The 12,734-nt window shown below is 55.5% G+C and overlaps 1 protein-coding gene across 1 annotated transcript in view; it reads left to right on the top strand.

The window, feature by feature from the left end:
• Positions 1-7,415: 7,415 nt before the first annotated feature.
• The window catches only part of tbx4 (T-box transcription factor 4), a 133,774-nt gene continuing 128,455 nt past the window's right edge, over positions 7,416-12,734 (top strand). Inside the window, exon 1 of the mRNA XM_038813550.1 lies at positions 7,416-7,571. Within this exon, the coding sequence (XP_038669478.1) occupies positions 7,416-7,571 (156 nt within the window). The remainder of the gene's footprint in view (positions 7,572-12,734) is intronic.

Here is a 12,734-nt window from a genome sequence, read left to right as displayed (position 1 = left end):
GCTAGCCCCCACCGAGCGGAGGATTGGTGCGGGGGTCGCGCTGACTTCTTGATCGTAAGACCAGACAGATCCTGTGGACATAGCTGCAGAATCGAACAATCCAGCCTAAAATATTCTTCCACCCATGCTACTCGGCTCTCCCTGCCTCCCTCCCTCCCTGCTATTCCCTAATAACTCTCCCGACAAGACCATGGCCCCCAGTATGTATGTACCCGCGCTGGTGCTGGGTTCTGAGAGATGGTGCTGGGTGCTGGGAGATGGTGATGGGTGCTGGGTGCTGAGAGATGGTGCTGGGTGCTGGGTGCTGAGAGATGGCGCTGGGTGCTGGGTGCTGAGAGATGGTGCTGGGTGCTGGGTGCTGAGAGATGGCGCTGGGTGCTGGGTGCTGAGAGATGGTGCTGGGTGCTGGGTGCTGAGAGATGGCGCTGGGTGCTGGGTGCTGAGAGATGGCGCTGGATGCTGAGAGATGGCGCTGGGTGCTGGGTGCTGAGAGATGGCGCTGGGTGCTGGGAGATGGTGCTGGGTGCTGGGTGCTGAGAGATGGCGCTGGGTGCTGGGTGCTGAGAGATGGCGCTGGGCGCTGGGTGCTGTGAGATGGTGCTGGGTGCTGGGAGATGGTGCTGGGTGCTGGGTACTGAGAGATGGTGCTGGGTGCTGGGTGCTGAGAGATGGCGCTGGGTGCTGGGTACTGAGAGATGGTACTGGGTGCTGGGTGCTGAGAGATGGCGCTGGGTGCTGGGTGCTGAGAGATGGTGCTGGGTGCTGGGTACTGAGAGATGGTACTGGGTGCTGGGTGCTGAGAGATGGCGCTGGGTGCTGGGTGCTGAGAGATGGTGCTGGGTGCTGGGTGCTGAGAGATGGCGCTGGGTGCTGGGTGCTGAGAGATGGTGCTGGGTGCTGGGTGCTGAGAGATGGCGCTGGGTGCTGGGTGCTGAGAGATGGCGCTGGATGCTGAGAGATGGCGCTGGGTGCTGGGTGCTGAGAGATGGCGCTGGGTGCTGGGAGATGGTGCTGGGTGCTGGGTGCTGAGAGATGGCGCTGGGTGCTGGGTGCTGAGTGCTGGGTGCTGGGTGCTGAGCGCTGGGTGCTGTGAGATGTCGCTGGGTGCTGGGTGCTGAGAGATGGCGCTGGGCGCTGGGTGCTGTGAGATGTCGCTGGGCGCTGGGTGCTGAGAGATGGCGCTGGGCGCTGGGTGCTGTGAGATGGTGCTGGGTGCTGGGAGATGGTGCTGGGTGCTGGGTACTGAGAGATGGTGCTGGGTGCTGGGTGCTGAGAGATGGCGCTGGGCGCTGGGTGCTGTGAGATGTCGCTGGGTGCTGGGTGCTGAGAGATGGCGCTGGGCGCTGGGTGCTGTGAGATGTCGCTGGGCGCTGGGTGCTGAGAGATGGCGCTGGGCGCTGGGTGCTGTGAGATGGTGCTGGGTGCTGGGAGATGGTGCTGGGTGCTGGGTGCTGAGAGATGGTGCTGGGTGCTGGGTGCTGAGAGATGGCGCTGGGTGCTGGGTGCTGAGAGATGGCGCTGGGTGCTGGGTGCTGAGAGATGGCGCTGGGTGCTGGGTGCTGAGAGATGGCGCTGGGTGCTGGGTGCTGAGAGATGGCGCTGGGTGCTGAATGATGGCGCTGGGTGCTGAGAGATGGTGCTGGGTGATGGTGCTGGGTGCTGGGTGCTGAGCGATGGTGCTGGGTGCTGGGTGCTGAGCGATGGTGCTGGGTGCTGGGTGCTGGGTGCTGAGAGATGGCGCTGGGTGCTGGGTGCTGAGAGATGGCGCTGGGTGCTGAATGATGGCGCTGGGTGCTGAGAGATGGTGCTGGGTGCTGAGAGATGGTGCTGGGTGCTGAGAGATGGTGCTGGGTGCTGGGTGCTGAGAGATGGTACTGGGTGCTGGGCGCTGGGTGCTGGGTGCTGGGTGCTGGGTGCTGAGAGATGGCGCTGGGTGCTGGGTGCTGGGTGCTGAGAGATGGCGCTGGGTGCTGGGTGCTGAGCGATGGCGCTGGGTGCTGGGTGCTGAGCGATGGCGCTGGGTGCTGAGTGCTGGGTGCTGGGTGCTGGGTGCTGTGCGATGGCGCTGGGTGATCGGTGCTGAGCGTTGGTACTGGGTGCTGAGAGATGGTGCTGGGTGCTGGGTGCTGAGCGATGGTGCTGGGTGCTGAGAGATGGTGCTGGGTGCTGGGTGCTGAGCGATGGTGCTGGGTGCTGGGTGCTGAGAGATGGCGCTGGGTGCTGAGCGATGGCGCTGGCTGCTGAGAGATGGTGCTGGGTGCTGGGTACTGGGTACTGGGTGCTGGGTGCTGAGAGATGGTGCTGGGTGCTGAGGGATGGTGCTGGGTGCTGAGAGATGGTGCTGGGTGCTGGGAGATGGTGCTGGGTGCTGAGAGTTGGTGCTGGGGGCTGTGAGATGGTGCTGGGTGCTGTGAGATGGCGCTGGGTGCTGAGAGATGGTGCTGGGTGCTGGGTGCTGAGAGATGGTGCTGGGTGCTGAGCGCTGGGTGCTGAGAGATGGTGCTGGGTGCTGAGAGTTGGTGCTGGGGGCTGTGAGATGGCGCTGGGTGCTGGGTGCTGTGAGATGGCGCTGGGTGCTGAGAGATGGTGCTGGGTGCTGGGTGCTGAGAGATGGCGCTGGGTGCTGAGAGATGGTGCTGGGTGCTTGGTGCTGAGAGATGGCGCTGGGTGCTGTGAGATGGTGCTGGGTGCTGAGAGGTGGTGCTGGGTGCTGAGAGATGGCGCTGGGTGCTGGGTGCTGTGAGATCGTGCTGGGTGCTGGGTGCTGAGAGATGGTGCTGGGTGCTGGGTGCTGGGAGATGGCGCTGGGTGCTGGGTGCTGAGAGATGGTGCTGGGTGCTGGGAGATGGTGCTGGGTGCTGGGTGCTGAGAGATGGCGCTGGGTGTTGAGAGATGGTGCTGGGTGCTGAGAGTTGGTGCTGGGGGCTGTGAGATGGCGCTGGGTGCTGTGAGATGGCGGTGGGTGCTGAGAGATGGTGCTGGGTGCTGAGAGATGGCGCTGGGTGCTGGGTGCTGAGAGATGGTGCTGGGTGCTGAGAGTTGGTGCTGGGTGCTGAGAGATGGTGCTGGGTGCTGAGAGATGGTGCTGGGTGCTGGGTGCTGAGAGATGGCGCTGGGTGCTGTGAGATGGCGCTGGGTGCTGAGAGATGGTGCTGGGTGCTGGGTGCTGAGAGATGGTGCTGGGTGCTGAGAGATGGTGCTGGGTGCTGGGTGCTGAGAGATGGCGCTGGGTGCTGGGTGCTGTGAGATGGTGCTGGGTGCTGAGAGGTGGTGCTGGGTGCTGAGAGATGGCGCTGGGTGCTGGGTGCTGTGAGATGGTGCTGGGTGCTGGGTGCTGAGAGATGGTGCTGGGTGCTGAGCGCTAGGTGCTGAGAGATGGTGCTGGGTGCTGAGAGATGGTGCTGGGTGCTGGGTGTTGAGAGGTGGTGCTGGGTGCTGAGAGATGGCGCTGGGTGCTGGGTGCTGAGAGTTGGGGCTGGGTGCTGGGTGCTGGGAGATGGTGCTGGGTGCTGGGTGCTGAGAGATGTCGCTGGGTGCTGGGTGCTGAGAGATGGCGCTGGGTGCTGGGTGCTGAGAGATGGTGCTGGGTGCTGGGTGCTGAGAGATGGCGCTGGGTGCTGAGAGATGGTGCTGGGTGCTGGGTGTTGAGAGTTGGTGCTGGGTGCTGAGAGATGGCGCTGGGTGCTGGGTGCTGGGAGATGGTGCTGGGTGCTGGGTGTTGAGAGATGGTGCTGGGTGCTGGGTGCTGAGAGATGGTGCCTAGTGCTGAGAGATGGCGCTGGGTGTTGAGAGATGGTGCTGGGTGCTGGGTGCTGAGAGATGGTGCCTAGTGCTGAGAGATGGCGCTGGGTGCTGGGTGCTGAGAGATGGTGCTGGGTGCTGGGTGCTGAGAGTTGGTGCTGGGTGCTGGGTGCTGGGTGCTGGGTGCTGAGAGATGGCGCTGGGTGCTGAGAGATGGCTCTGGGTGCTGGGTGCTGAGAGATGGTGCTGGGTGCTGGGTGCTGAGAGTTGGTGCTGGGTGCTGGGTGCTGGGTGCTGGGTGCTGAGAGATGGCGCTGGGTGCTGAGAGATGGCGCTGGGTGCTGGGTGCTGAGAGATGGTGCTGGGTGCTGAGAGATGGTGCTGGGTGCTGGGTGCTGAGAGTTGGTGCTGGGTGCTGAGAGATGGTGCTGGGTGCTGGGTGCTGAGAGATGGCGCTGGGTGCTGGGTGCTGGGAGATGGTGCTGGGTGCTGTGTGCTGAGAGATGGCGCTGGGTGCTGGGTGCTGAGAGATGGTGCTGGGTGCTGGGTGCTGAGAAATGTTGCTGGGTGCTGGGAGATGGCGCTGGGTGCTGGGTGCTGAGAGATGGTGCTGGGTGCTGAGAGATGGTGCTGGGTGCTGGTTGCTGAGAGGTGGTGCTGGGTGCTGAGAGATAGCGCTGGGTGCTGGGTGCTGAGAGATGGTGCTGGGTGCTGAGAGATAGCGCTGGGTGCTGGGTGCTGAGAGATGGTGCTGGGTGCTGAGAGATAGCGCTGGGTGCTGGGTGCTGAGAGATGGTGCTGGGTGCTGGGTGCTGAGAGATGGTGCTGGGTGCTGGGTGCTGGGTGCTGAGAGATGGTGCTGGGTGCTGGGTGCTGAGAGATGGCGCTGGGTGCTGGGTGCTGAGAGATGGTGCTGGGTGCTGGGTGCTGAGAGATGGTGCTGGGTGCTGTGTGCTGGGAGATGGTGCTGGGTGCTGGGTGCTGAGAGATGGTGCTGGGTGCTGGGTGCTGAGAGATGGCGCTGGGTGCTGGGTGCTGAGAGTTGGTGCTGGGTGCTGAGAGGTGGCACTGGGTGCTGGGAGATGGTGCTGGGTGCTGGGTGCTGAGAGATGGTGCTGGCTGCTGGGTGCTGGGAGATGGTGCTGAGAGGTGGCGCTGGGTTTTGAGAAGTGGCGCTGGGTGCTGAGAGATGGTGCTGGGTGCTGAGAGGTGGCGCTGGGTTTTGAGAAGTGGCACTGGGTGCTGAGAGATAGTGCTAGGTGCTGAGAGGTGGCGCTGGGTTTTGAGAAGTGGCACTGGGTGCTGAGAGATGGCGCTGAACATTCCGGCACATTTTTGCCATCATAATTGGCCTTTATTGCATTGAAGTTTCTCGGTGCGTGGCATATATGTGAAGTTGCTCTGATGGACCAAATTCTCAGTCATCACCTTCATAAACTTATCATAGAATTTACAGTGCAGAAGTAGGCCATTCGGCCCATCAAGTCTGCACCGGCTCTTGGAAAGAGCACCTTACTTAAGCCCTCACCTCCACCCTATCCGACATAACTCAGTACCCCAGCTAAATTTGTTTTGGACACTAATGGCAATTTAGCATTTTCAATCCACCTAACCTGGACATCTTTGGACTGTGGGAGGAAACCGGAGCACCCGGAGGAAACCCACGCACACACGGGGAGAGCGTGCAGACTCCGCACAGACAGTGACCCAAGCCGGTGATCGAGCTTGGGACCCTGGAGCTGTGAAGCAACTGTGCTAACCACTGTGCTGCCCCTGAATGTCTCACACTTTGAACCAATGGACTCCTACCTTCCTTAGAGCTGCCAGCCTCTCCACAACCTGACAATCTGCCGCCTTGCTCACCCTCCAGCTCTTTGGAGTCCTGAACCTTTGATGGACCAACGGCTGCTGATTCATCTTCCAGCCTTGAGACGCACCATCACATGTGTGCTCCAAGACTACATGAAGCCCACATACCTGTGCATAAGGATAGATGGACACCCTGCTCAGTACCTCTTCAGCACAATGCCCAGTCAGTACTCACCCGTGCTGAGCGCAGATAGTCATTAATTTTTTCCAGCACTGGATTCTGGTTCTCCTAATGAGGTCATGGTCACTGATCATTGCCACCTCAGACCATGCCTTTGTGGTGAGGGGGCAGCCTCCCATCCCTTGGCGTCAGGACATCCCGCCTTGGCGTAACTGCCTCGATCATGATTCAGAAGCAGTCATCTGGGAAACGGGGTGGTTGCTGGTCGCTGAACTCCCCTCCTGTCTGCTGTGGCCTCCTGCTCCTGTTCCTGCTCCTCCTGCTGGAGTTGGAAGTAAATAAACTCTTTGAACTTGGTTCCTGATCTCTGTTGGTGCATGTGCTGGAAATGCGCGAAACACGCATGTAATGAGGCAAGGGACTCCTAACTGGTTAGAAAATAATTAATTGGACAGTAAACTCAGGAGTAGATTACGTGAGTGAAAAATTCACAAACTTCAGGTAAGGTTAGATATTAGTGAAAGCTTTATTTCCTATTGGACGCTGGGTGTGGAACACACACGCAGAGGGGGGAAGCAATTTGGGGTCAATTGTCACCTTTAAAGAAAGCTGAGGCTGTTTAGCACAGGGCTAAATCGCTGGCTTTCAAAGCAGACCAAGGCAGGCCAGCAGCACGGTTCAATTCCAGCACCAGCCTCCCCGAACAGGCGCCGGAATGTGGCGACTAGGGGCTTTTCACAGTAACTTCATTTGAAGCCTACTCGTGACAATAAGCGATTTTCATTTCATTTGTTGGAAAGTGAGACTGAGGGTTATAGGCCTGGTAATCACATTACCTGATAAAACATATAGAACATAGAACAGTACAGCACAGAACAGGCCCTTCGGCCCTCAATGGTGTGCCGAGCCATGATCACCCTACTCAAACCCACGTATCCACCCTATACCCGTAACCCAACAACCCCCCCTTAACCTTACTTTTTATTAGGACACTACGGGCAATTTAGCATGGCCAATCCACCTAACCCGCACATCTTTGGACTGTGGGAGGAAACCGGAGCACCCGGAGGAAACCCACGCACACAGGGGGAGGACGTGCAGACTCCACACAGACAGTGACCCAGCCGGGAATCGAACCTGGGACCCTGGAGCTGTGAAGCATTTATGCTAACCACCATGCTACCCAAAACAAGGGGCTTTGTCATCTAAGTAATGGATGGACATTTACTGTGGGGAGAGCTCGGGATGGGGCAGGCTAGGTTCACTCCAGAAATCTTCCAGTTTACCTATCCGCTGTTAGACAGAACACGTGTAGATGTCAGATGAGAACAGTGTCAGGCTGGAAGTGATACCTCACCATCTGACTGATCGTCACTGGCTAAAGTGCAGGTGAATAGACAAACACCCATGTATGGTGCTGAAAGTCAGCTCTTAACTGTAGAACTGGTCACCTAAATAGTGGGACCCTCGCCCAGCAAGAGCTGGAACCTCAAGGAAAAAAGCATTGAAAAGTAGTAACAGCAGGAATAGGAAATTAAGGAATTGTGACCAAGTCAGACGAGGAAGATCTGTTATTACAACTTGAGTATGAAACGTGGAGTGTGCTTTTCAATAGTCTAGTCAGTATTTATGTACACAGTACCCTTGAGTGAGTGTATTTTCTACTGTGCCGGTTCTTTAGGAAATGCTGCAAGAGAAGATTGTGGCTGAGAGCGATGAGAGCTTCCCCACAGCTCAAGTAGATGGACAGCAGGAGCTCAATGTGCAGTCTCCAGGGCATAGAGCTCCAGGAGCAAGCAGCATGTCCCCAGGCAGCCCCCAGGGACAGGACCCTGACCAGGTAAGAAACCACTATCTCTCCTGTTCCTGTGGGTTAACTTAAAGGACAGTTGGTAGTTGGAAGTGGCAAGATCAAACACACCACCTTCTCCCCCCCCCAGAGGAGATTCTGATCCTCATTCTGTATCCCTCCATGATGCTTGCTTAACACAACCCAGCTTTGCATCTTGTCAGGCCATAAACTGAGATTCAAACCCATATCCGATCCATCACCAAGACTATTCCATTGCTGGAATATCAGCTGATTTCACTCCTAGCTCATCTTCATCTGTTGTAGAAACCTACCTCCCTGTCTTTGTTATCTCCAGACTTGTTTTTTCCAATGCCTTCCTTGATGGCCTTCCAATTTCCACACTCCATGAACTTGACCTAACCTACCAATTGGCTGTGTGAATGCTCCCTTATAAGATCATCCTTAGCACCTGACTGCTCATTGACCACCAAGTTCAAAATCCTCCCCCTTAGCTATAAAATCCTCCATGACTTGATTCTTCTCCATGTGAAATGAAATGAATGAAAATCGCTTATTGTCACGAGTAGGCTTCAATGAAGTTACTGTGAAAAGCCCCTAGTCGCCACATTCCGGCGCCTGTTCGGGGAGGTTGGTACGGGAATCGAACCGTGCTGCTGGCCTGCTTGGTCTGCTTTAAAAGCCAGCGATTTAGCCGAGTGAGCTAAACCAGCCCCATATGAAGGGTAGTTATGGATGGACAATACATGCTAACCTAGCCAGCATTGCCCACATCTCATGAATGAATTTTTAAAAATCGATGAGATCAGTACAGTAGTGAGAAATGACCTTGGTTCAAAGGATCAAAATATAGAATTAGTTTGGGTGGAGATAAGGAATAACAAAGGAAATACGTCACTGGCAGCAATAGTTTATCAACTCCCTGACAGTGGTTCCACTAAGGGTGACACGATAGCACAGAGGGTAGCACTGTCGCTTCACAGCTCCAGGGTCCCAGGTTCGATTTGTAGCTTGGGTCACTGTCTGTGCAGAGTCTGCACATTCTCCCCGTGTCTGCGTGGGTTTCCTCCGGGTGCTCCGGTTTCCTCCCACATCCATAGATGTGCGGGTTAGGTGGATTGGTCATGCTAAATTGCCCCGAAGTGTCCAAAAGTTAGGTGGGGTTGCTGGGTTATGTGGATAGGGTGGAGGTGTGGGCTTAAGTAGGGTGCTCTTTCAGAGGCCGTTGTAGACTCGATGGGTTGAATGGCCTCCTTCTATACTGTCAATTCTATGATTCTATGACTGGCTTCCAATGTTAACACAAACTGTGACATCCAGCCAATACTGTCTTGCCAATTACAATGTTTCACAGACTGTAGCAAGACATTCCAACTTTGAGATTACTTTCGAAATCTAGCTTCTCACCAGCTGATTCCTTCTCAGCTTTATCTGTGGTGTCAATGAACAGAATCCTGTTCTATTTACTGTTTCTAGAATCAGTCTTCCTTTAGTTTCAAAGAGCTTGCTTTCTTTCACATTACTGCATTGTACAACTTCTCCTTCTTCGAGCAGAGATGAGAGACATTGTCATTCTGGCTTTCTATCTGCAGCTACCCTGACTTCCAGTTAAAACTAAGACCAAAGGAAAACCCTCTCTCTCTGGGAAGTGGCCACTGATTGCTAAGCAACGCCTTTTGGTTTATTTATTTTTCACACCATAGTCCTCTCGAAGCGCAATAGAATCTCAGTTGGAACTCAAACCAACCCCCACACATACAAACACCTTTGTCCAGCATAGATTGAGCTGGAGATCCCTTCCAGACACAAAAACATCAAAGTAAACCCACCAAAAACTATACCTTCATATAAATCCCTTAAAACTATCTTTGTTTTCCCAGCACAACTCACAACAAATCTATATTCCAGTGAGAAAGACTCTTTAGGAGGGGAATATAGGAGTAAGACAGAAAACTATGAAGAAATATAAAAACAGACAATAAAAGCTTCCCAAACCAAAGAAAAAGAGTAGCAAAAGTGAGCATTGGTCCAGGTGAGACTGAGGAATCAGTAATGGGAAAAAGGCAATGGCAGAGACTTGGAACGGGTATTTTGTATCTATCTTTGCAGTAGAGGGGGAAAAGGGAGGGACAAACTTTAATAATATCACTGGATAAAAGGTACTAGCAAAACTAATGGGACTGAAGGCTGTTAAGTCCCCTGGACCTAATGGATTGTGTGCTACGACCTTAAAGGAAGAGGTTGCAAAAGTAATAGAACAAAGAACAAAGAACAATACAGCACAGGAACAGGTCCTTCGGCCCTTCAAGCCCGTACCGGTCATGATACCAACCTTGGCCAAAACCCTCAGCACTTCCTTGTGCCGTATCCCTCTATATCCATCCTATCCATGTATTTGTCAAAATGCCTTTTGAACACCGTTAATGTATCTGCTTCCACATCCTTGGCAATGGGTTCCAGGCACTCACCACCCTCTGTGTAAAAAACCTGCCTCGCATATCTCCTCTAAACTTTGCCCACGGACTTTAAACCTGCCCCCTGGTGACTGACCCCTCCACCCTGGGAAAGAGTGCCTGCCCATCCACTGTATCCATGCCCCTCATAATCTTGTAGACCTCTATCTGGTCACCCTTCAATCTCCGTCATTCCAGTGAAAACAGTCCGATTCTATTCAGCCTCTCCACATAGCCTCCAGACCAGGCAACATCCTGGTAAACCTCCTCTGCACCCTCTCCAAAGCCTCCACATCCTTCTGGTAGTGTGGCGACCAGAATTGTGCGCAATATTTAAAGTGCGGCCTTACCAAGGTTCTATACAATTGCAGCAGGACTTGCCATGGCTGGGATGTCATTGTGGCCATGGCTGGGATGTCATTGTGGCCATGGCTGGGATGTCATTGTGGCCATGGCTGGGATGTCATTGTGGCCATGGCTGGGATGTCATTGTGGCCATGGCTGGGATGTCATTGTGGCCATGGCTGGGATGTCATTGTGGCTATGGCTGGGATGTCATTGTGGCCATGGCTGGGATGTCACTGTGGCCATGGCTGGGATGTCATTGTGGCCATGGCTGGGATGTCATTGTGGCCATGGCTGGGATGTCACTGTGGCCATGGCTGGGATGTCACTGTGGCCATGGCTGGGATGTCATTGTGGCCATGGCTGGGATGTCACTGTGACCATGGCTGGGATGTCATTGTGGCCATGGCTGGGATGTCACTGTGGCCATGGCTGGGATGTCATTGTGGCCATGGCTGGGATGTCATTGTGGCCATGGCTGGGATGTCATTATGGCCATGGCTGGGATGTCATTGTGGCCATGGCTGGGATGTCACTGTGACCATGGCTGGGATGTCATTGTGGCCATGGCTGGGATGTCATTGTGGCCATGGCTGGGATGTCACTGTGGCCATGGCTGGGATGTCATTGTGGCCATGGCTGGGATGTCATTGTGGCCATGGCTGGGATGTCATTGTGGCCATGGCTGGGATGTCATTGTGGCCATGGCTGGGATGTCATTGTGGCCATGGCTGGGATGTCACTGTGGCCATGGCTGGGATGTCACTGTGACCATGGCTGGGATGTCATTGTGGCCATGGCTGGGATGTCACTGTGGCCATGGCTGGGATGTCATTGTGGCCATGGCTGGGATGTCATTGTGGCCATGGCTGGGATGTCATTATGGCCATGGCTGGGATGTCATTGTGGCCATGGCTGGGATGTCATTGTGGCCATGGCTGGGATGTCATTGTGGCCATGGCTGGGATGTCATTGTGGCCATGGCTGGGATGTCATTGTGGCCATGGCTGGGATGTCACTGTGACCATGGCTGGGATGTCATTGTGGCCATGGCTGGGATGTCACTGTGGCCATGGCTGGGATGTCATTGTGGCCATGGCTGGGATGTCATTGTGGCTATGGCTGGGATGTCATTGTGGCCATGGCTGGGATGTCACTGTGGCCATGGCTGGGATGTCATTGTGGCCATGGCTGGGATGTCATTGTGGCCATGGCTGGGATGTCACTGTGGCCATGGCTGGGATGTCACTGTGGCCATGGCTGGGATGTCATTGTGGCCATGGCTGGGATGTCACTGTGACCATGGCTGGGATGTCATTGTGGCCATGGCTGGGATGTCACTGTGGCCATGGCTGGGATGTCATTGTGGCCATGGCTGGGATGTCATTGTGGCCATGGCTGGGATGTCATTATGGCCATGGCTGGGATGTCATTGTGGCCATGGCTGGGATGTCACTGTGACCATGGCTGGGATGTCATTGTGGCCATGGCTGGGATGTCACTGTGGCCATGGCTGGGATGTCATTGTGGCCATGGCTGGGATGTCATTGTGGCCATGGCTGGGATGTCATTGTGGCCATGGCTGGGATGTCATTGTGGCCATGGCTGGGATGTCATTGTGGCCATGGCTGGGATGTCACTGTGGCCATGGCTGGGATGTCACTGTGACCATGGCTGGGATGTCATTGTGGCCATGGCTGGGATGTCACTGTGGCCATGGCTGGGATGTCATTGTGGCCATGGCTGGGATGTCATTGTGGCCATGGCTGGGATGTCATTATGGCCATGGCTGGGATGTCATTGTGGCCATGGCTGGGATGTCATTGTGGCCATGGCTGGGATGTCATTGTGGCCATGGCTGGGATGTCATTGTGGCCATGGCTGGGATGTCATTGTGGCCATGGCTGGGATGTCACTGTGACCATGGCTGGGATGTCATTGTGGCCATGGCTGGGATGTCACTGTGGCCATGGCTGGGATGTCATTGTGGCCATGGCTGGGATGTCATTGTGGCCATGGCTGGGATGTCATTATGGCCATGGCTGGGATGTCATTGTGGCCATGGCTGGGATGTCACTGTGACCATGGCTGGGTTGTCATTGTGGCCATGGCTGGGATGTCATTGTGGCCATGGCTGGGATGTCACTGTGGCCATGGCTGGGATGTCATTGTGGCCATGGCTGGGATGTCATTGTGGCCATGGCTGGGATGTCACTGTGGCCGTGGCTGGGATGTCATTGTGGCCATGGCTGGGATGTCACTGTGGCCATGGCTAGGATGTCATTATGGCCATGGCTGGGATGTCATTGTGGCCATGGCTGGGATGTCACTGTGGCCATGGCTGGGTTGTCACTGTGGCCATGGCTGGGATGTCACTGTGGCCATGGCTGGGATG

Source organism: Scyliorhinus canicula, chromosome 12 (genome assembly GCF_902713615.1).
Source record: "Scyliorhinus canicula chromosome 12, sScyCan1.1, whole genome shotgun sequence".
In the NCBI taxonomy this organism is placed as follows: Eukaryota; Metazoa; Chordata; class Chondrichthyes; order Carcharhiniformes; family Scyliorhinidae; genus Scyliorhinus; species Scyliorhinus canicula.
Note: the sequence above shows the minus strand (reverse complement) of the source record. Positions and strands in the feature narration are given on the sequence as shown.